The sequence below is a fragment of the Bombina bombina genome, chromosome 1, assembly GCF_027579735.1.
Source record: "Bombina bombina isolate aBomBom1 chromosome 1, aBomBom1.pri, whole genome shotgun sequence".
NCBI lineage: Eukaryota > Metazoa > Chordata > Amphibia > Anura > Bombinatoridae > Bombina > Bombina bombina.
The window spans coordinates 1,046,779,796-1,046,804,106 of NC_069499.1; the positions used below are offsets into that span (position 1 = coordinate 1,046,779,796).

At 38.3% G+C, this 24,311-nt stretch overlaps 1 protein-coding gene across 2 annotated transcripts in view; it reads left to right on the top strand.

Annotated features, from left to right (window-relative positions):
• Positions 1-24,311, top strand: part of CDH22 (cadherin 22) — a 224,914-nt gene that overhangs the window by 149,390 nt on the left and 51,213 nt on the right. For both annotated transcript variants that reach the window (XM_053693516.1, XM_053693525.1), the window contains 2 exons: positions 17,246-17,379; positions 23,554-23,675. In XM_053693516.1, coding sequence (XP_053549491.1) covers positions 17,246-17,379; positions 23,554-23,675 — 256 coding nt within the window. The remainder of the gene's footprint in view (positions 1-17,245; positions 17,380-23,553; positions 23,676-24,311) is intronic.

Below are 24,311 nucleotides of genomic sequence, written 5' to 3' on the forward strand. Positions count from 1 at the left end.
TATGCTTCTTTCACTTTTGTATGTGATGTAGCAATGCATCATCAAACCTCTCGGAATCTAACTGCATTACTCTTTGCAAAGTTAGATTTACAGTGCAACTAAATACAACTACTTACATTTCATATTTGCATATATTTCCATTCTTTAGCATCTGAGCAACTTATCTTATTAACCTCAATCTTTGGAAGGTAAATGCACTCATCTAAAATGTGTGCAGTATGTGCAAGGAAAATGTCATTTAAGTCCAGGCAATGTTTCTAGGCATTAAGTTAATTTAATCCATGATTCACAGGTATATGTTGCTCCCATTGTGTTGTTTAGATTAAATCAGCTATGACTTCCTCTACCCAGCAGCTGATGAGTCTCTCGATCTTGACTCTGATTCTAAGAAACGTAAAGTGTGTCATTTATCCATATTCACTGCTTTTTCTCAAAGTATAAATCTGTATTCTCACTTTTCAGTGTTCCTTGTTCATTTAACAATATTCCACTATAATTAAGAAATTTGACATTTATGTTTATGCTGCAGCAGAGTCCTCCACAAACAAGTCTAAATATCACATTCCTTGCTCCAGTAGACTTTGGCATCTTAGATGCTGACCATTCTGAGGAGTCCTTAGAATCTAAAGACCCACTCTCATATACATCTTCATCAATGTGGTATTCATCATATGATCTCACATTGTGAATATTCTGAGCACTATAAGACAGTAAGAAATTACCTTAAAGTGATTGTAAGTTTCATACAATCGTTGCGTGCCCCACATGGCTTCCAGCTCGTAGGGCACGCAATGATTGGATGAAGCCAGATTCGTCTTCAGACCCACTCTCTTATATTCATTCTCATCAATGTGGTATTCATGAGATGATCCTACACATTGTGAGTATTCTGAGCACTATAAGACAGTAAGAAATTACCTTAAAGTGATTGTAAGCTTCATTCAATCGTTGCGTGCCCCACATGGCTTCCAGCTCGTAGGGCATGCAACGATTGGATGAAGCCAGATTTGTCATTGCACAGCTAAAAGAAGTATGAGATGCGGTGGGGGAAAGGCACAATGTTTAACATCACTAAATGGTAAATATTTTACAAATAAAGTGAAGAATAATTGTATATACTGTTCAGTAAAATCCGAAAGCTTACACTCTCTTTAAACTGAAGTTTATGACCTTTATACAATCAATAGACTTTTTCAAAGTACTGGCAACAGTAAAATGTTGGTAGCTACAATAACAAGAGGAGTAGACTCACGCAGGAAGATATATATTTATTCTATTTTTCTTTATTTGTCAAAATCAAATTTATAATTGTAGTGAATACCTCCAAAGATGGATGCTCCAAACTCGTTTTTTGTTGTTTCTTTTGGCGATAATGAAGCAGTTTTCTTGATCAGAGCGGAGTTGAGGGTGCCCTCCTTGCAGGAACATTTCACCCTTTCCCCTTGCATGAATGGGGAAAATGATTTAATCAATGTCTCCTGGTGAAGCCTCACAGGGAGAGTCTTTCATGTGCACATCAGGACACCAAAGCTCTCAAGTGGTTTGCTAGATGGTCCCTGTGCAAACTGAAATTGTTCCATTTCTTTCTGATAGCTATAAAGCATGGCCAAAACAAGCTTGCCATTTACTTCAATGCTTTTCTGTCCCTATCTACTATTCTTTTCCTCTTATCTTCGACTTTCTCCCTTCCGTTGGCCAAATGGTAAAACTGGAGGGAGAATAAAGTGTATGAGGGTAGGAGTGTTTTCCCTGTTCATCTGTTTAAAAATGTTGTCTTTTTCCTCATGTTTGTGCATGAAGAGTATCAGTAGCTCACTTGTTAATAAGACCAAAAAGTAGTTTTATTTTGGACATGAGCTTTTTAAAAGAAACTAATACATCAACACTGGGTTTAATAATAGGATGATCTGGGGTTGTTGCAAGCAGGTTCACCAAATGGACTTCCACCAGATATGTCTGTAAAACGAATACTTAAGAAAGACAACAGTGCATGTACTAGAAGGAGACCCTAAACATATTGTGTATTCTTCACATATTCTAGTAACAGCAACATCATTAAGCATTAATTGATTTAGCTCTTTGAATTCCTTTACTAAAAAGATGTGATTTAGTGGTGCTAGGGATCTATCACTATAATTGATGTAACCTTACAGAATTTGAAAACCATGGAAATAGAGATGGAAGATTTGGAGCAAAACTTGAATTTTTATAATCTATATTACATTAGTTGAGAGTTTACAATGGATTTACAATCTGCATAATGCTCCAATATTAGAAAAAATAGATGACAGTACTTACAGACAATGGGCAACAGCCCCAAACAAATCCTTGCAAATAAATTTCCAGCCTTATATACTTTTAAAGTGGACCTTTATTCCAGCTTCATTCTATTAGGGTCCAAAAGAACAAACAAGACAAACAAAATTTCAAGCCTGCTATAGGCAAGAATCTGTATAAAGCACTTAGGAAATTTAACTTATTCCTTGTGATTTATTGTAAAGCAGGGGATGAAACTTGATTGCAGATTATTTTATGTAAATGTTCCAATTGATTTAAGGGAGATCAACAGGTGTACTGAGCAGTTGTTTTCTCTGTTAAGGAAATTGAATTATTCTGGAGGTGGTATGTAGCAGCTGGGGTTATTGAAACATGTGGGGAAGGAAGAAGTTGAGGCAAAGTAACATCACTAAGCTAACAAAACCAGTTTGTTTACAGATAAATCAGAGTTCGAATGGACTGCTGTAGAACAGGTCACATTTGGATGAATTATATACCAGAAGGTCAAATTTGATCATAAAAACAAGTCTGTTGTAATGAGAGATTTATAGTAGAGGAGTTGTTGAAGAAGTCGTATGAGTTTTTGCACAAATAAGTTATTTCCTTAAAATCGAATATTTATGAGTTCAGTAGGTACTGAGCCTAGTGAATGTTAAGACTGGAAGTTATCTTCAAGGATCAAGAGGTAAAAATACTGAGCAGAGAAGTGAGATAGGAAAAGGAGAGACCAATAAAATATAATATTTAGAAGAAGTAAGTAGTTGAGCTAAATCAAATAGGGAGAATTAGGGGCTGATTATCAATAACTCTTCTACATTGAGAGAAATTACACACAAAGCTATATTTTGCCTATTCTTCAAGGGACCTCACAGTACTGAAGAAACTTTTTAGAAAATCTTGTCAGAGTGGAGAACCTTTGATCATCGGACCCTGAGGGCCTAATTCCCTAAAGCTCTCTGGTCTGGTGAGATTCTATAAAATGCCTTATCAGTATTATGCGTTCCTTCAAGGATTATTTTAAAGGCATTTATATACCTAGGGTTAGAAAGAAGAGAGAGTTGGTGCTAAGGACCCCTAAAAGCCAAGTACAGGAGGGTCCCCCAAAAAAAGAAGCTCAAGTGTAATATTGGACAAAAGGAAGAGAGTACTGACGCTAATCAGCTAAGGTGAAGTCTATAAAAACTCCTTAATAGGGATAGCATGCAGGGTCTTTTGCTCTGATGGTGAACGGCCTTTTTTTCTTTGGAGTGGTGTCCTGCTAATCCGGTAATACAGCAGGACACCACGCCAAAGAAAAAAGACAGTTCACCATCAGAGTGAAAGACCCTGCACGCTATCACTATTAAGAAGGATACCAGCCTGCATAAGCAGGCAAAACTCCAACTTCCTGGGTTGTATCTGACCTTGCCTAATGAGAGTTGATCCATTCTAAGTGCACCGTTATTTCTCTGCATTACCTCTCTCTCTCTTATATTCATTCTCATCAATGTGGTATTCATCAGATGATCCTACACATTGTGAGTATTCTGAGCACTATAAGACAGTAATAAATTACCTTAAAGTGATTGTAAGCTTCATACAATCGTTGCGTGCCCCACATGGCTTCCAGCTCGTAGGGCATGCAACGATTGGATGAAGCCAGATTCGTCATTGCACAGCTAAAAGAAGTATGAGATGCGGGTGGGGGAAAGGCACAATGTTTAACATCACTAAATGGTAAATATTTTACAAATAAAGTGAAGAATAATTGTATATACTGTTCAGTACAATCCGAAAGCTTGCACTCTCTTTAAACTGAAGTTTATGACCTTTATACAATCAATAGACTTTTTCAAAGTACTGGCAACAGTAAAATGTTGGTAGCTACAATAACAAGAGGAGTAGACTCACGCAGGAAGATATATATTTATTCTATTTTTCTTTATTTGTCAAAATCAAATTTACAATTGTAGTGAATACCTCCAAAGATGGATGCTCCAAACTCGTTTTTTGTTGTTTCTTTTGGCGATAATGAAGCAGTTTTCTTGATCAGAGCGGAGTTGAGGGTGCCCTCCTTGCAGGAACATTTCACCCTTTCCCCTTGCATGAATGGGGAAAATGATTTAATTAATGTCTCTTGGTGAAGCCTCACAGGGAGAGTCTTTCATGTGCACATCAGGACACCAAAGCTCTCAAGAGGTTTGCTAGATGGTCCCTGTGCAAACTGAAATTGTTCCATTTCTTTCTGATAGCTATAAAGCATGGCTAAAACAAGCTTGCCATTTACTTCAATGCTTTTCTGTCCCTATCTACTATAGGTTTTTCCATCTAACTATTTTGTCCTACCTGCTGCTTTGTCATTCATCACCAAGATCTTCAGTTCTCTTTTTAGCCATATCATAACTACCTGGGATCCTTTTCCTCTTATCTTCGACTTTCTCCCTTCCGTTGGCCAAATGGTAAAACTGGAGGGAGAATAAAGTATATGAGGGTAGGAGTGTTTTCCCTGTTCATCTGTTTAAAAATGTTGTCTTTTTCCTCATGTTTGTGCATGAAGAGTATCAGTAGCTCACTTGTTAATAAGACCAAAAAGTAGTTTTATTTTGGACATGAGCTTTTTAAAAGAAACTAATACATCAACACTGGGTTTAATAATAGGATGATCTGGGGTTGTTGCAAGCAGGTTCACCAAATGGACTTCCACCAGATATGTCTGTAAAACGAATACTTAAGAAAGACAACAGTGCATGTACTAGAAGGAGACCCTAAACATATTGTGTATTCTTCACATATTCTTGTAACAGCAACATCATTAAGCATTAATTGATTTAGCTCTTTGCATTCCTTTACTAAAAAGATGTGATTTAGTGGTGCTAGGGATCTATCACTATAATTGATGTAACCTTACAGAATTTGAAAACCATGGAAATAGAGATGGAAGATTTGGAGCAAAACTTGAATTTTTATAATCTATATTACATTAGTTGAGAGTTTACAATGGATTTACAATCTGCATAATGCTCCAATATTAGAAAAAATAGATGACAGTACTTACAGACAATGGGCACCAGCCCCAAACAAATCCTTGCAAATACATTTCCAGCCTTATATACTTTTAAAGTGGACCTTTATTCCAGCTTCATTCTATTAGGGTCCAAAAGAACAAACAAGACAAACAAAATTTCAAGCCTGCTATAGGCAAGAATCTGTATAAAGCACTTAGGAAATTCAACTTATTCCTTGTGATTTATTGTAAAGCAGGGGATGAAACTTGATTGCAGATTATTTTATATAAATGTTCCAATTGATTTAAGGGATATCAACAGGTGTACTAAGCAGTCATTTTCTCTGTTAAGGAAATTGAATTATTCTGGAGGGGGTATGTAGCAGCTGAGGTTATTGAAACAGGTGGGGAAGGAAGAAGTTTAGGCAAAGTAACATCACTAAGCTAACAAAAACAGTTTGTTTACAGATAAATCAGAGTTTGAATGGACTGCTGGAGAACAGGTCACATTTGGATGAATTATATACCAGAAGGTCAAATTTGATCATAAAATACAAATCTGTTGTAATGAGAGATTTATAGTAGAGGAGTTGTTGAAGAAGTCTTATGAGTTTTTGCACAAATAAGTTATTTTCTTAAAATCTAATAATTGTGAGTTCAGTAGGTACTGAGCCTAGTGAATGTTAAGACTGGAAGCTATCTTCAAGGATCAAGAGGGAAAAATACTGAGCAGAGAAGTGAGATAGGAAAAAGAGAGACCAATAAAATACAATATTTAGAAGAAGTAAGTAGTTGAGCTAAATCAAATAGGGAGAATTAGGGGCTGATTATCAATAACTCTTCTACATTGAGAGAAATTACACACAAAGCTATATTTTGCCTATTCTTAAAGGGACCTCACAGTACTGAAGAAACTTTTTAGAAAATCTTGTCAGAGTGGAGAACCTTTGATCATTGGACCCTGAGGGCCTAATTCCCTAAAGCTCTCTGGTCTGGTGAGATTCTATAAAATGCCTTATCAGTATTATGCGTTCCTTCAAGGATTATTTTAAAGGCATTTATATACCTTGGTTTAGAAAGAAGAGAGAGTTGGCGCTAAGGACCCCTAAAAGCCAAGTACAGGAGGGTCCCCCCCAAAAAAAAGAACCTCAAGTGTAATATTGGACAAAAGGAAGAGAGTACTGACACTAATCAGCTAGGGTGAAGTCTATAAAAACTCCTTAATAGTGATAGCATGCAGGGTCTTTCGCTCTGATGGTGAACAGCCTTTTTTTCTTTGGCGTGGTGTCCTGCTAATCCGGTAATACAGCAGGACACCACGCCTAAGAAAAAAGACCGTTCACCATCAGAGTGAAAGACCCTGCACGCTATCACTATTAAGGAGGATACCAGCCTGCATAAGCAGGCAAAACTCCAACTTCCTGGGTTGTATCTGATCTTGCCTAATGAGAGTTGATCCATTCTAAGTGCACCGTTATTTCTCTGCATTACCTCTCTCTCTAGACATAGAGAGAGCGGTACTAAGGTACTAAATCACTTATATATTGACACTTGGATTGTGCACACTATCTCAGATACTTCTATTTGTGCACACTATCTCACATACTTTTAACTGTTTTAATTCCTGTTTATTAATTACATGTCTATATATTTATCTATATAATAAATTATTCTCTTTTTTATTTGTAACATAGTCATGATTTTTTATAATATCAGTGGGATATCACAATATAAGCATTGAGCGTATACCTGGGACATATATAGTTATCGGACACAATTAGCTATTTTTGCTGTTACCCTTTATTCTCCTATTACAGAAATAGGAATTGTGTTGCTATTACGCCTCTTTGTTTTACATTGCAATTATCCTGTATGCTCTATTATTATCGTAATCTACTTCTTTCAAGCTAATCTTTAATATTTGAGCAATATATATTAACTGCAAATATTGTTATTTCTACATAGTTTATATGATTTGCTAAATTACTTTAGTAATTAGCTTATATCAGGCTAGTTTGAAGTGTTAACCACACGTGCAATTATCCACCACTATCAATACTCAAGAGTTGTGATTTTATTTTCCACAGTTATTCCCACTTATTCCAGTTCCATATTCAAGTTTTAGACATTATGTCCTATTTATAGACTTCACCTTAGTTGATTAGTGCCAGTACTCTCTTCCTTTTATCCATCTATTTACCTTGAGAACATTTATATCTCATTAAGGGGAGTTCAATAACATGTGAATGAGTGACACTTACTTTACAATATAGGGCTCAGTAAAATAAGATGATTATTTGTCTCCATGACGTTTTTGCTAATTGGGCCCTTAGAGAGAATTTAGCAGATGGTAGGGGTAGGGGTTTGTCAGTAATCTGGCTGGCTCCATTTAACATCGAAATGTTATTTTATAGTTTTGAACTGTGGTTTAGCGTTCTGAAAATTAGCAATAATAAATAAATAAATAAATAAATATTTGCTGGATAAGTCAAGATTTAAAGGGACATTATACCCAAATGTTGAAGCACTTGAAAGTAATGTGGCATAGCTTTAAAAAGATGACTAGAAAAAAATCACCTGAACATCTCTCTGTAAAAAACGAAGATATTTTATCTTAATTTCTTTGAGCAGCCGATCAGGATGCTAGTCCCAGGACTTGCAAGGGAATGTGCATCTAGCATGTGAAGACACAGTCATGTTATTTTCGTATTCAGTTTAAAGAAGGTCAACTATAAAATCTCATAAGACAGACATCCCAACTCTCCCTGAAGTTCAGGGAGTCTTCCTGATTGTAATAGCAACTCCCTGATGCCAGCAAATGGAGTGTAATCTCCCTGAAATTCCAAGTACCATGATCCAATGTGGCCCAAATCTGGAAAAGTGTTTCTTTAAGAATGCCTTTAGTTGCTGGGACGTTATAGAACCCTCAAAACATCAGTAACCAAAAAGCCCCCACTGATTATGATAAAATAAAACACAAATACTAACTTATTTACTGCACGTAATTAAACTTCGTATTCTAAAATATTTAAGCATTCAACAAGCGTACGATCACTGGAAAAAAGGTTTGTTGTATGTGGTTGTGCAATAAAGCTACTTTTTTAATGTGACTTTAATGGGAAGCTACTTTAATGATAAGTCTCGATCTTCTTTAGGATTTTAAGGTGTCCAATACATAACTGGGAGGGGGGGGTGGCGCAGTAGCGGGTGAAGCCACCTCCCTGAAATGAGTTTTTGCAGGTTGGGATGTCTGCATAAGATTTCAGTGAAATCACATGAGATCACAGCAAAGCACGACCCCAGCACTGCTAATGCTGATTGGATATTTTGTTAGTTTGTTTTTTTAACTTGCACCTGGACAGCAGCTGAGGTATAACTGTTCACTGAATACTTACTCTGGTGGTCTGAAGAGATTTTGAGGTAAAATGTCTTCTTTTAGAGATGGTTAAACGATATTTTCATGTCAGCTTTTTACAGTTATGCTTCACTTAGCATATGAGTATTATGTCCCTTTAAGTTTTGGTTTACATGTAGCTAGGTTATAGGTTTGAGCAGTTTAGGAGGCCTACTTATCAAAGCGTCAACTGTGCTGCATTCGCCGGCACCAATATGGTCACCTGACATCGCCTAACATCGCTGCCGCGGACCTGAATACATTCTCCATAGTTAACAAAAAAGCTGTCAAAAAGCCGCGCACCAAGTACGGGGCGATGAGCAGCGGACTGTTGTTAACTAACAGTCATCGATCTCGCTGCTCTTCAGCTTTTTCACAGTTTTATTTGTATACTGTCACTAAGCACCCACACTATACTAAAATGTTTAACCCCCTATACCGTCGCTCCCAGACCCCGCCGCAACTAAATAAAGTTATTAACCCCTAAACCGCCCCTCTCGGAACCCACCGCAACTCTAATAAACTTATTACCCCTATTCCTCTGCTCCCGGAGCGCACCGCCACCTACATTATACTTATTAACCCCTAATCTGCCACCCCCTATACCGCCGCCACCTACATAAAGTCATTAACCCCTATCCTGCTGCTCCCGGAGCCCACCGCAACTAAATACATGTATTAACCCCTAAACCGCCAGCCCCCAACATCGCCATAAACTAAATTAAACTATTAACCCCTAAACCTAACAACCCGCTAACTTTATATTAAATATTAACTCATCCCTATCTTATAATAAATTTAAACTTACCTTTAGATTTCAATTAAACTATATTAAATTATTAATTAACCTACCATAACTATTTTACTAAAATTACATTAAACTATATTAAATTAATAATTAACCTACCCTAACTATTATAATAAAAATACATTAAACTATATTAAATTAATAATTAATGTAACCTATTATAATAAAATTACATTAAACTATATTAAATTAATAATTAATCTACCCTAAATATTATAATAAAATTACATTAAACTGTATTAAATTAATAATTAATGTAACCTATTATAATAAAATTACATTAAACTATATTAAATTAATAATTAATCCAACCTAACTTTTAAACTAAAATTACATTAAACTATATTAAAATAAAAATTAATCTAACCTAACTTTTATACTAAAATTACATTAAACTACAAATTAAATTAACTATATTCTATATTTAAACACCTAACCCTATTCAAATAATTTAAATCTACACTAAAAAATTACTAAGTTACCAAAAACTAACAACTAAGTTACAAAAAACAACAAACACGAACACCTAGATTACGAGTTTTGCGTTAGAGGCTGTACGGTGCTAACGAGCAGTTTATGCTCACCGCTCACTTTCCTGCAGCGCTGGTATTACGGGTTTTTACAAACCAGACAAGAAGTGAGCGTTGAGCAAAATTTTGCTCATTACCGCACTCCAATACCAGTGCTGCTTACGTTAGCGGTGAGCTGGTGTAACGTGCTCGTGCACGATTTCCCCATAGGGATCAACGGGGAGAGCCGGATGAAAAAAAGTCTAACATCTGCAAAAAAGCAACTTAAAGATCCCTAACGCAGCCCCATTGATTCCTATGGGGAAATACATTTTATGTCTAAACCTAACACCCTAACATGAACCCCGAGTCTAAACACCCCAAATCTTACACTTATTAACCCGTAATCTGCTGCCCCCGACATCGCCGCCACCTACATTATAATTATTAACCCCTAATCTGCCACTCCGGACACCGCCGCCACCTACATTATACTTATGAACCCCTAATCTGCTGCCCCCAACATCGCCAACACCTACATTATATTTATTAACCCCTAATCTGCCTTCCCCAATGTCGCCGCCACCTACCTACACTTATTAACTCCTAATCTGCCGCCCCCAAAGTCGCCACCACTATAATAAACATATTAACGCCTAAACCGCCGCACTCCCGCATCGCAAACATTAGTTAAATATTATTAACCCCTAATCTGCCGGCCCTAACATTGCCACCACCTACCTACATTTATTAACCCCTAATCTGCCGCCCCCAATGTCGCCGCCACTATATTAAAGTTGTTAACCCCTAAACCTAAGTCTAACCCTAACCCCCACTAACTTAAATATAATTTAAATAAATCTAAATAAAATTACTATAATTAACTAAATCATTCCTATTTAAAACGAAATATTTACCTGTAAAGTAAACCCTAAGCTAGCTACAATTTAACTAATAGTTACATTGTAGCTATCTTAGGGTTTATTTTATTTTACAGGCAAGTTTGTATTTATTTTAACTAGGAAGAATAGTTATTAAATAGTTATTAACTATTTAATAACCACCTAGCTAAAATAAATACAAATTTACCTGTAAAATAAAACCTAACCTAAGTTACAATTACTCCTAACACTACACTATAATTAAATTAATTCCCTAAATTTAATACAATTAAATACAAACACTAAATTACAGAAAATAATAAACAAATTACAAGATTTTTAAACTAATTATACCTAATCTAACCCCCCTAACAAAATAAACCAACCCCCCAAATAAAATCCTAACTAATAAAACCTAAGCCCTGAAAAGGGCATTTGGATGGGCATTGCCCTTAAAAGGGCATTTAGCTCTATTGCAGCCCAAGTCCTAATCTAAAACTAAAACCCACCCAATAAACCCTTAAAAAATCCTAACACTAACCCCAGAAGATTTACTTACAGTTTTGAAGATCCGACATCCATCCTCCAAGAAGCCGGGAGAAGTCCTCAACGAAGCGGCCAAAGTCTTCATCCAAGCCCGTAGAAGTCTTCATCCAGATGGCATCTTCTATCTTCATCCATCCGGCGCGGAGCGGCTCCATCTTCAAGACATCCGAGGTGGAGCATCCCACTCTTTCCGACGACTACTGACGAATGAAGGTTCCTTTAAATGACGTCATCCAAGATGGCGTCCCTTAGATTCCGATTGGCTTTCATCCTATTGGCTATTCCAATCAGCTAATAGAGTGCAAGCTCAATCCTATTGGCTGATTGGATTGCAACAGCCAATAGGATTTTTTCAACCTTAATTCCGATTAGCTGATAGAATTCTATCAGCCAATCGTAATCTAATGGACGCCATCTTGGATAACGTTATTTAAAGGAATGGAAATAGTGGCAACGATGTTAGTTTAAGCAAATATCAACCCCTTCATAATATAGTATGCTGAAATAATAGTAGATATATAATCTATTCAATATTCATTATATACCAGTTAGTATCACTGGTGAAGTGTAGGAGAAGGGGGGTGCTGACTGTCTGATAGATATATAGGTACAAAAAAGAGAGAGAAGTTTGACAGTACCCAGCACTCACAAAACACTATATTGTAACAGTATGCATTGAAAACTGGATTGTGTCCAGAACTGGTTATTAAAACGTAACTTTTACTAATGATAGAATAAAATAAAAAAGGTTGGTAAATAGTACCAAATGTATAACATAAATATGTGAGACATACATTTAAAACTTAGATTAAGAAACAGATCAGGACTGTGTGTGTGAGACTTCAAAAACAGAATTACTTCCCTGGATAATAGTTCAAATACACCGTAACCCTCAGGGCTCAGAGAATACACGGATTGCTCTAAAGCAGGGGTGTCAAACTCAAATTCATCGTGGGCCGCATCAGCAGTTTGGTCACCCTCAAAGGGCCGGTTGTATCTGTAGGACTATGTGTCCACTCTTTATTATCATAAATTATTGTCACTGCATTCAATTATTACTGTTAATAATAAGAATAATGGCAAGTAGGTATTCAAATGTACAATTATTGTACAATTTATTGAAAAATTATTTTTGGTAACAGACAGTAATTTATTTATTTTTAAAACATACAAATATTGCCAAACACTGTTTATTACACACCTGGGAATGAGGTTGAGATGCTCTGGCAGATAGGAAAGTGGGAAGACTGTCTTTTTCGAGCTGTGACTTCCATAGGCGCAGTTTCTCCTGGAAAGCTGTTATTGCCTCATACATTGAGGTTATGACTTGTTTGCGGCCCTGCAGCCTCAGATTCAGTTGGGCGAGATGCTCTGTTATATCACACAACATGGCAAAATCGCACAGCCAGTTTGGATCTGACAGTTCTGACAAGGGCTTCCCTTTACTTTGCATAAAAATAGTAATTTCTTCCAAAAGCTCAAAAAATCTCTTGAGAACGGTGCTCCTACTCAGCCACCTTACTTCTGTATGGTATGGCACATCTGTATGTTCCATGCCCACCTCCTTCAAAAATTGTTGGAACTGACGATGATTCAGACCCCGTGCACGCAGAAAATTCACTGTTTTACCGCTCAGACTTTTAAGCAGAATAATAAGCAGACCCCCCCTCCCCCCCCACATACATCATATGTACTTACAGTACAGGAGAGAAGGGTTCAGACAGCCGTTGGATCTGTCACATCACAGGATGGCATGCGCTCAATATAAAAACAAGTGGAGGTTTTCTGAATGCATGTAAAGTGGAGGTTTCCTGTGTAGAACGGCCGGCGCCGCTAGAGGGCTGGCTTGTAGGCTGCCGCGCATGCGCTGAAGAGGCGGCTTTCTTGTGTCAAAAAAAAAAAAAAGCGAGAATAAAAGGTGAAGGCTGGCGGCGGCTACACGGGCCACATGACGAGGTCTGGCGGGCCGGATTCGGCCCGCGGGCCTTGTGTTTGACACCCGTGCTCTAAAGCTAATCTAAAAAGGGGATTGACCCCCAACAACATTACCTAATCTGAGCAATACTGGTACCTAGAGCAGGAGAGGAAACGGTTTATAAATGACTGATTAAGGAAGGCAATTGCCACATCAATATAAGCTTAGAAAAGTCCCAGGTAAACACAAATTAGCAAGTCTCATGCACACAGACAAGGCCTGATGTACATTTCGCCGCTAGCACGGCTTTCTCATAGGAACCTTCATTCATCGGTAGTCGTCGGAAAGAAGAGGATGCTCCACGTCGGATGTCTTGAAGATGGAGCCGCTCCGCGTCAGATGGATGAAGATAGAAGATGCCGTCTGGATGAAGAATGCTGCAGGCTTGGATGAAGACTTTGGCTGCTTCGTTGAGGACTTCTCCTGGCTTCTTGGAGGATGGATGTCGGATCTTCAAAACTGGGGTAAGTGTTAGGATTTTTTAAGGGTTTATGGGGTGGGTTTTAGTTTTAGATTAGGACTTGGGCTGCAATAGAGCTAAATGCCCTTTTAAGGGCAATGCCCATCCAAATGGCAATGGGGAGCTTAGGTTTTTTTAGTTAGATTTTTATTTGGGGGGTTGGTTGTATGGGTGGTGGGTTTTACTGTTGAGGGGGTATTTGTATTTTTTTTTTACAGGTAAAAGAGCTGATTACTTTGGGGCAATGCCCCGCAATAGGCTTTTTTAAGGGTTATTTGTAGTTTATTGTAGGAGGATCATCCTCTTCTTCCCGACGACTAACGACGAATGAAGGTTCCTTTAAATGACGTCATCCAAGATGGAGTCCCTCGAATTCCGATTGGCTGATAGGATTCTATCAGCCAATCGGAATTAAGGTAGGAAAAATCCGATTGGCTGATGTAATCAGCCAATCGGATTGAAGTTCAACCCGATTGGCTGATTGGATCAGCCAATAGAATGCAAGGTCAATTCTATTGGCTGATCCAATCAGCCAATCGGATTGAACTTCAATCCGATTGGCTGATTACATCAGCCAATCAGATTTTTCCTACCTTAATTCCGATTGGCTGATAGAATCCTATCAGCCAATCGGAATTCGAGGGACGCCATCTTGGATGACATCATTTAAAGGAACCTTCATTTGTCGTTAGTCATCGGGAAGAAGAGGATGCTCCGCGTCGGATGTCTTGAAGATGGACCCGCTCCGCGCCGGATGGATAAAGATAGAAGATGCCGCTTGGATGAAGACTTCTGCTGGATGGAGGACCTCTTCTGCCCCGATCGGATGAAGACTTCTGCCGTTCCGGATGTCCTCTTTTGGCCCATCGGTGCCCGGCTGAGTGAACACGGCTCAAGGTAGGGTGATCTTCAATGGGGTAGTGTTAGGTTTTTTTAAGGGGGGATCGGGTGGGTTTTAGAGTAGGGGTGTGTGGGTGGTGAGTTGTAATGTTGGGGGGGGTCTTGTATTTTATTTTACAGGTAAAAGAGCTGATTACTTTGGGGCAATGCCCCGCAAAAAGCCCTTTTAAGGGCTGGTAAAAGAGCTGATTGCTTTTGTAATTTAGTATAGGGTAGGGAATTTTATTATTTTGGGGGGCTTTTTTATTTTATTAGAGGGCTTAGATTAGGTGTAATTAGATTAAAATTCTTGTAATATTTTTTTATTTTTTGTAATTTAGTGGGGGGGGTTGTACTATAGTTTAGTTTATTTAATTGTATTTTAGTTGAGATAATTGTAGTTAATTTATTTAATTAATTTATTGATAGTGTAGTGTTAGGTGTATTTGTAACTTAGGTTAGGATTTATTTTACAGGTAATTTTGTAATTATTTTAACTAGGTAGCTATTAAATAGTTATTAACTATTTAATAGCTATTGTACCTAGTTAAAATAAATACAAAGTTTCCTGTAAAATAAATATAAATCCTAAAATAGCTACAATGTAACTATTAGTTATATTGTAGCTATCTTATGGTTTATTTTAAAGGTAATTATTTATTTTTAAATAGGAATAATTTATTGAATTATAGTAAATTTATTTTGTTTTATTTAAATTATATTTAATTTAGGGGGTGTTAGGGTTAGGGTTAGACTTAGGTTATGGGTTAATAACTTTATTATAGTAGCGGCGATGTTGGGGCAGGAGATTAGGGGTTAATAATTTTAGGTAGGTTGCGGCGATGTTAGGGAGGGCAGATTAGGGGTTAATAACATTTATTATAGTGTTTGTGAGGCGGGAGTGTGGCGGTTTAGGGGTTAATACATTTATTATAGTGGCGGCGATGTCTGGTCGGCAGATTAGGGGTTAATAAGTGTAGGTAGGTGGTGGCGACGTTGGGGGCGGCAGATTAGGGGTTAATAAATATAATATAGATGTCAGCGATGTTGGGGGCAGCAGATTAGGGGTCCATAGGGATAATGTAGGTGGCGGCGGTGTCCGGAGCGGCAGATTAGGGGTTAATAGTATAATGCAGGTGTCAGCGATAGCGGGGGCAGCAGATTAGGGGTTAATAATTGTAAGATTAGGGTTGTTTAGACTCAGGGTTTATGTTAGGGTGTTAGGTGTAGACTTAGAAAGTGTTTCCCCATAGGAAACAATGGGGCTGCGTTAGGAGCTGAACGCTGCTTTTTTTAGGGTTTTTTTCAGCCAGCTCAGCCCCATTGTATCCTATGGGGAAATCGTGCTCGAGCACGTTTTTCCAGTTTACCGCTACTGTAAGCAATGCTGGTATTGAGGGTTGAAGTGGAGCTAAATTTGGCACAACGCTCACTTTTCTGAGGCTAACGCAGCTATTCAGAAAACTCGTAATACCAGCATTGGCTTAAAGGAGCGCTGGAAAAAAAGGCTTGTTAGCCCCGCAAGTTTTTACCGACAAAACTCGTAATCTAGGCGGTAGTGTTTATTTTTTTGTGTAACTTAGTTGTTAGTTTTTGGTAACCTAGTAATTTTTTAGTGTAGATTTAAATTATTTGAGTAGGGTTAGGTGTTTAAATATAGAATATAGTTAATTTAATTTGTAGTTTAATGTCATTTTAGTATAAAAGTTAGGTTAGATTAATTATTAATTTATTATAAAATAGGAATGAGTTAATATTTAATATAAAGTTAGTGGGTTGTTAGGTTTAGGGGTTAATAGGTTAATTCAGTTTATGCCGATGTGGGGGGCTGACGGTTTAGGGGTTAATAAGTATAATATAGGTGGCGGCAGTGTAAGGGCAGCAGATTAGGGGTTAATAAGTATAATGTAGGTGTAGGGGGCGGCAGATTAGGGGTTAGTAAATATAATGTAGGTGGCGTCGGTGTAGGGGGGGCAGATTAGTGGTGTTTATACTCGGGGTACATGTTAGGGCGTTAGGTGTAAACATAACTTTTATTCTGCCATAGGAATCAATGGGATATCGGGCAGCAGCGAACATGAGCTTTCGCTGCTTTCAGACTCCCATTGATTCCTATGGCATCCGCCGCCTCCAGGGTGGCGGATTGAAAACCAGGTACGCTGGGCCAGAATAGTTGCGAGTGCACCTGGTAGGTATTTGTTATCTAGCAAAAGTAGTCAGATAGTGCCGAATTTGTATTCGGAACATCTGTAGTGACGTAAGCATCGATCTGTGTCGGACTGAGACCGGCGGATCGTATGTTGCATCACAGATTTCTACTTTTGCCGGTCTGTAAGCTTTGATAAATAAGAGGAATCAAGCTCTCCCCAATTGCGCTGCGGAATTCCAGCATATTTGCGATTGCCGGCTTGATAAATAGGCCCAATGTCTGTAAATGTTTCTTTTTTTCTACTTTTCATTTGTTTCCTTTCTGTCCATCTTCTACTTTCTCACGCTCTCTCGCCTGCTGTCATTCTTTCCTTGTCTCTAACAGATATACATTTGACAAAAGCTCGGATGATGGAATTTTTGAGATTGACTATGAATCTGGTGAAATAAAGATCATAAAATCCCTGGATCGTGAGACCTCAGGGTGGCACAATCTGACAGTGCAGGCAAAGGAAGCAGGTTTGGGAAAACCTCTCTGTACTAGTGCATCATTTATCTGTACAATATTGTCCAAATGCCATGATTATCATATAGCACTGGGTTCCAAACCTGTTCTCGGGCCTCCCCAACGGGCCAGATTCTCAGGATAACCTTTGATAAGAGCAGGTAAATAACCATGTTTACTAATCCGCTGATTGTTTCACCAGTGCTCTAGTTCAGATATCCTCAAGATGTGGCCTGTTAGGGAGGTCTGAGGACAGATTTTAAAACCAGTGTCCTATAGTTTATCAGTTCTGCTCTGTGTTTTATTATAAATTTGAGGTATAACATTTTCCAGTAACAGACAATATCCATGTATGCCCAGCCTGTATTGTAATCCATCATATAGAGTTGTTTTAGAGTCTATACATGACATAAAATGCTTCACATACAACAAATAAACACTATGGCCTAGATTTAGAGTTCGGCGGTAGCCGTCAAAACCAGCGTTAGAGGCTCCTAACGCTGGTTTTGGCCGCCCGCTGGTATTTGGAGTCAGTGATTAAAGGGTCTAACGCTCACTTTTCAGCCGCGACTTTTCCATACCGCAGATCCCCCTACGCCATTTGCGTAGCCTATCTTTTCAATGGGATCTTCCTAACGCTGGTATTTAGAGTCGTTTCTGCAGTGAGCGTTAGAGCTCTAACGACAAGATTCCAGCCGCCTGAAAATAGCAGGAGTTAAGAGCTTTCTGGCTAACGCCGGTTTATAAAGCTCTTAACTACTGTACCCTAAAGTACACTAACACCCATAAACTACCTATGTACCCCTAAACCGAGGTCCCCCCACATCGCCGCCACTCGATTAAAATTTTTAACCCCTAATCTGCCGACCGCCACCTACGTTATACTTATGTACCCCTAATCTGCTGCCCCTAACACCGCCGACCCCTGTATTATATCTATTAACCCCTAACTTGCCCCCCACAACGTCGCCGCAAGCTACTTAAAATAATTAACCCCTAATCTTCCGACCGCAAATCACCGCCACCTACGTTATCCCTATGTACCCCTAATCTGCTACCCCTAACATCGCCGACCCCTATGTTATATTTATTAACCCCTAATCTGCCCCCCTCAACGTCGCCGACACCTACCTACACTTATTAACCCCTAATCTGCCGAGCGGACCTGAGCGCTACTATAATAAAGTTATTAACCCCTAATCCGCCTCACTAACCCTATCATAAATAGTATTAACCCCTAATCTGCCCTCCCTAACATCGCCGACACCTACCTTCAATTATTAACCCCTAATCTGCCGACCGGAGCTCACCGCTATTCTAATAAATGTATTAACCCCTAAAGCTAAGTCTAACCCTAACACTAACACCCCCCTAAGTTAAATATAATTTTTATCTAACGAAATAAATTAACTCTTATTAAATAAATAATTCCTATTTAAAGCTAAATACTTACCTGTAAAATACATCCTAATATAGCTACAATATAAATTATAATTATATTATAGCTATTTTAGGATTAATATTTATTTTACAGGCAACTTTGTAATTATTTTAACCAGGTACAATAGCTATTAAATAGTTAAGAACTATTTAATAGTTACCTAGTTAAAATAATAACAAATTTACCTGTAAAATAAATCCTAACCTAAGATATAATTAAACCTAACACTACCCTATCAATAAAATAATTAAATAAACTACCTACAATTACCTACAATTAACCTAACACTACACTATCAATAAATTAATTAAACACAATTGCTACAAATAAATACAATTAAATAAACTATCTAAAGTACAAAAAATAAAAAAGAACTAAGTTACAGAAAATAATAAAATATTTACAAACATAAGAAAAATATTACAACAATTTTAAACTAATTACACCTACTCTAAGCCCCCTAATAAAATAACAAAGCCCCCCAAAATAAAAAATTCCCTACCCTATTCTAAAATACAAATATTACAAGCTCTTTTACCTTACCAGCCCTGAACAGGGCCCTTTGCGGGGCATGCCCCAAGAATTTCAGCTCTTTTGCCTGTAAAAAAAACCATACAATACCCTCCCCCCAACATTACAACCCACCACCCACATACCCCTAATCTAACCCAAACCCCCCTTAAATAAACCTAACACTACCCCCCTGATGATCTTCCTACCTTGTCTTCACCATGCCAGGTTCACCGATCCGTCCTGGCTCCAAGATCTTCATCCAACCCAAGCGGGGGCTAGACATCCACTGAAGAAGTCCAGAAGAGGGTCCAAAGTCTTCCTCCTATCCGGCAAGAAGAGGACATCCGGACCGGCAAACATCTTCTCCAAGCGGCATCTTCTATCTTCTTCCATCCGATGACGACCGGCTCCATCTTGAAGACCTCCAGCGCGGATCCATCCTCTTCTTCCGACGACTAGACGACGAATGACGGTTCCTTTAAGGGACGTCATCCAAGATGGCGTCCCTCGAATTCCGATTGGCTGATAGGATTCTATCAGCCAATCGGAATTAAGGTAGGAATTTTCTGATTGGCTGATGGAATCAGCCAATCAGAATATAGTTCAATCCGATTGGCTGATCCAATCAGCCAATCAGATTGAGCTCGCATTCTATTGGCTGTTCCGATCAGCCAATAGAATGCGAGCTCAATCTGATTGGCTGATTGGATCAGCCAATCGGATTGAACTATATTCTGATTGGCTGATTCCATCAGCCAATCAGAAAATTCCTACCTTAATTCCGATTGGCTGATAGAATCCTATCAGCCAATCGGAATTCGAGGGACGCCATCTTGGATGACGTCCCTTAAAGGAACCGTCATTCGTCGTCTAGTCGTCGGAAGAAGAGGATGGATCCGCGCTGGAGGTCTTCAAGATGGAGCCGGTCGTCATCGGATGGAAGAAGATAGAAGATGCCGCTTGGAGAAGATGTTTGCCGGTCCGGATGTCCTCTTCTTGCCGGATAGGAGGAAGACTTTGGACCCTCTTCTGGACTTCTTCAGTGGATGTCTAGCCCCCGCTTGGGTTGGATGAAGATCTTGGAGCCAGGACGGATCGGTGAACCTGGCATGGTGAAGACAAGGTAGGAAGATCATCAGGGGGGTAGTGTTAGGTTTATTTAAGGGGGGTTTGGGTTAGATTAGGGGTATGTGGGTGGTGGGTTGTAATGTTGGGGGGGGGGTATTGTATGTTTTTTTTTACAGGCAAAAGAGCTGAAATTCTTGGGGCATGCCCCGCAAAGGGCCCTGTTCAGGGCTGGTAAGGTAAAAGAGCTTGTAATATTTGTATTTTAGAATAGGGTAGGGAATTTTTTATTTTGGGGGGCTTTGTTATTTTATTAGGGGGCTTAGAGTAGGTGTAATTAGTTTAAAATTGTTGTAATATTTTTCTTATGTTTGTAAATATTTTATTATTTTCTGTAACTTAGTTCTTTTTTATTTTTTGTACTTTAGATAGTTTATTTAATTGTATTTATTTGTAGCAATTGTGTTTAATTAATTTATTGATAGTGTAGTGTTAGGTTAATTGTAGGTAATTGTAGGTAGTTTATTTAATTATTTTATTGATAGGGTAGTGTTAGGTTTAATTATATCTTAGGTTAGGATTTATTTTACAGGTAAATTTGTTATTATTTTAACTAGGTAACTATTAAATAGTTCTTAACTATTTAATAGCTATTGTACCTGGTTAAAATAATTACAAAGTTGCCTGTAAAATAAATATAAATCCTAAAATAGCTATAATATAATTATAATTTATATTGTAGCTATATTAGGATGTATTTTACAGGTAAGTATTTAGCTTTAAATAGGAATTATTTATTTAATAAGAGTTAATTTATTTTATGTGTTAGTGTTAGGGTTAGACTTAGCTTTAGGGGTTAATACATTTATTAGAATAGCGGTGAGCTCCGGTCGGCAGATTAGGGGTTAATAATTGAAGGTAGGTGTCGGCGATGTTAGGGAGGGCAGATTAGGGGTTAATACTATTTATGATAGGGTTAGTGAGGCGGATTAGGGGTTAATACATTTATTATAGTAGCGCTCAGGTCCGCTCGGCAGATTAGGGGTTAATAAGTGTAGGCAGGTGTCGGCGACGTTGTGGGGGGCAGATTAGGGGTTAATAAATATAACATAGGGGTCGGCGATGTTAGGGCAGCAGATTAGGGGTACATAGGGATAACGTAGGTGGCGGCGGTTTACGGAGCGGCAGATTAGGGGTTAAAAGTGTAATGCAGGGGTCAGCGATAGCGGGGGCGGCAGATTAGGGGTTAATAAGTGTAAGGTTAGGGGTGTTTAGACTCGGGGTACATGTTAGAGTGTTAGGTGCAGACGTAGGAAGTGTTTCCCCATAGGAAACAATGGGGCTGCGTTAAGAGCTGAACGCTGCTTTTTTGCAGGTGTTAGGTTTTTTTTCAGCTCAAACAGTCCCATTGTTTCCTATGGGAGAATCGTGCACGAGCACGTTTTTGATGCCGGCCGCGTCCGTAAGCAACTCTGGTATCGAGAGTTGCATTTGCGGTAAATATGCTCTACGCTCCTTTTTTGGAGCCTAACGCAGCATTTGTTTGAACTCTCGATACCAGAGTTAAATTTATGGTGCGGCCAGAAAAAAACCCGCGGAGCGTTAACAGCCCTTTTACCGCCGAACTCCAAATCTAGGCCTATGTATCTATAGCAAAGGCTGCATTCTCTTTTTGTGCGACCTAGCGCAATATGATATTGCAAATGAAAAGTCAAATATTTTACCCAAAGCATCCTAACTTTAAATAGATAGAGCAGGGAGTGCTCTTAGTGTGCTCGTTGCACTTGTATTAGGGGTGAGTTAAAGGGACATGAAACCCCAAAAATGTGCTTTCATGATACAGATAGCAAACAACTTTCCAATTTACTTCTATCATTTAATTTGATTAGTTCTCTTGTTATTGTTTGTTGAAAAGCATACCTAGGTTGGCTCAGGATTTGGGAGTTAGCTGCTGATTGGTGGCCCTTGTCATTGGCTTACTGATGTGTTCAGCTAGTTCCCAGTAGTGCATTTCTGCTCCTTCAATAAAGGACACTAAGAGAATGAAGTAAAATTAATAATATTAGTAAATTGCAAAGTTGTTTTAAACAATGCTCTATCTGAATCATGAAAGGAACATTTGGGGTTGCATGCTCCTTCATTCATGACCTTGAGGGCAACCAAATTACCGCTATAAAATGTAGTGCTTTTTATGTCCTGAAGTAAACCATTATTATTAAAGGGCCATAATACCCAAATGTTTAAACACTTGAAAGTGATGCAGCATAGCTGTAAAAAGCTGACTAGAAAATATCACCTGAACATCTCTATGTAAAAAAGAAAGATATTTTACCTCAAAAATTTCTCAGTAGCCACATCCCATTGTAAAGGACTTCTAAACAACAAATCAGTATGTCTGTCCCGGGACAGTGGAAGGAGCGAGCATTCATGCACACTCATATTTTTTCCCTATTCAGTGTAAGGAAGTTTACAATGAAATCTCATGAGAGTTAAGTGAAATCTCATGAGATCACAGTAAAAGAGTTCATGACCTCAGCACTGCTGATGCTGATTGGCTACTGTTCATTTCTTAATATTTTTTTTTTTTTACCTGCAGCTGAGTATAACTGTTTACACAGAATTTACTCTGCTGAGCTGGGGAGATTGTGAGGTAAAATATCTTCCTTTTTTACATAGAGATGCTCAGGTGATATTTTCCTGTCAGCTTTTTACAGTTATACTGCATCAGTTTCAAGTGATTTAGCATATGAGTATTATGTCCCTTTAATAGTACAGCACAGACCTACCTAAAGAACTCCACAACTTGCACACCGTTGGCATAGTGCACCGTTGTCTTAGCACTCAAGCAATATCCTTCATGAATTTTACTGTGCAACCCTGTAGAAGTCTATCATGTAAGGAATTTAGCGTACCAGCAGTATCCGACAGGCAGACATAGTGGATTCTAGACTATCGCTCAAGTGTTGAAAAATAACTTTGGACTTGTAATACGATTGCAAAAATTGAAGCGCTATTGATTGTTCTCAAGCAATGTTAATGCACAATAGTGCTAATATTTTGCACTCCACATGTAATCTAGCCCTATATTTATAGATCTGTCATATTATATCACATTGAAGTGAATATGTATAGTTGAGTGTAAGTGCATATGACATCCCTGTTTCCATAGGTGATCCACTAAAGTCTTCAGTTCTTTCTCTTCGCATTCGGATTCTGGATGTGAATGATAACCCTCCTGAATTGGCTACGCCACATGAATCTTCTGTATGTGAAGATGCGCTGCCTGGACAGGTAATTGTACTTCTTATACCAAGAAAATACTTTTAGCAGAGATCTGACTCACTCCCACTAAACTACACAAGAAAATAATTCTCTAATATTGTGCACCAACTTTCATCCCTATATCTCTTTCCACAAAGAGACTAGTCAGCAGACACTAAAGGCTAATCCCAGCAAGTCACTTTATCTCAGCCCTATAATTACTTGTCTGTCAGCAACAAGAGCTGCTTATTGCTAACACCTCAGTTCAGTTCCCTAAAATTTCCAGTTCAAACAAAACAAGTAACAACAACCATTCAGCATTTACTTAGACCACCTCCTTCTCTTAATCAAAACACCAGCCAAGATATAAAATAAAAGGAAAGGTTAATAAGAAAACATATTCTAGAAGATCATAAGAATAAAGTGACAGCATTGTTTTATGATGGATAGAACAGGGGAATTTGTGGTAACATTGATAGATGTTTTAAGACATTATTGTATTACAATATGGCTAAGAGATAGTGAGCACATATTGGCAGTAAATGAAGTGGCAATTGAAATTTCTCAAGGAGCAGTAATGTTTTTACTTGAAGTTGATGTTTATTAGAAAAATATTTAGGACTAGATTGCAAGTTTGCACGCTAAGTTTAGCGCAGGTCGCAATAA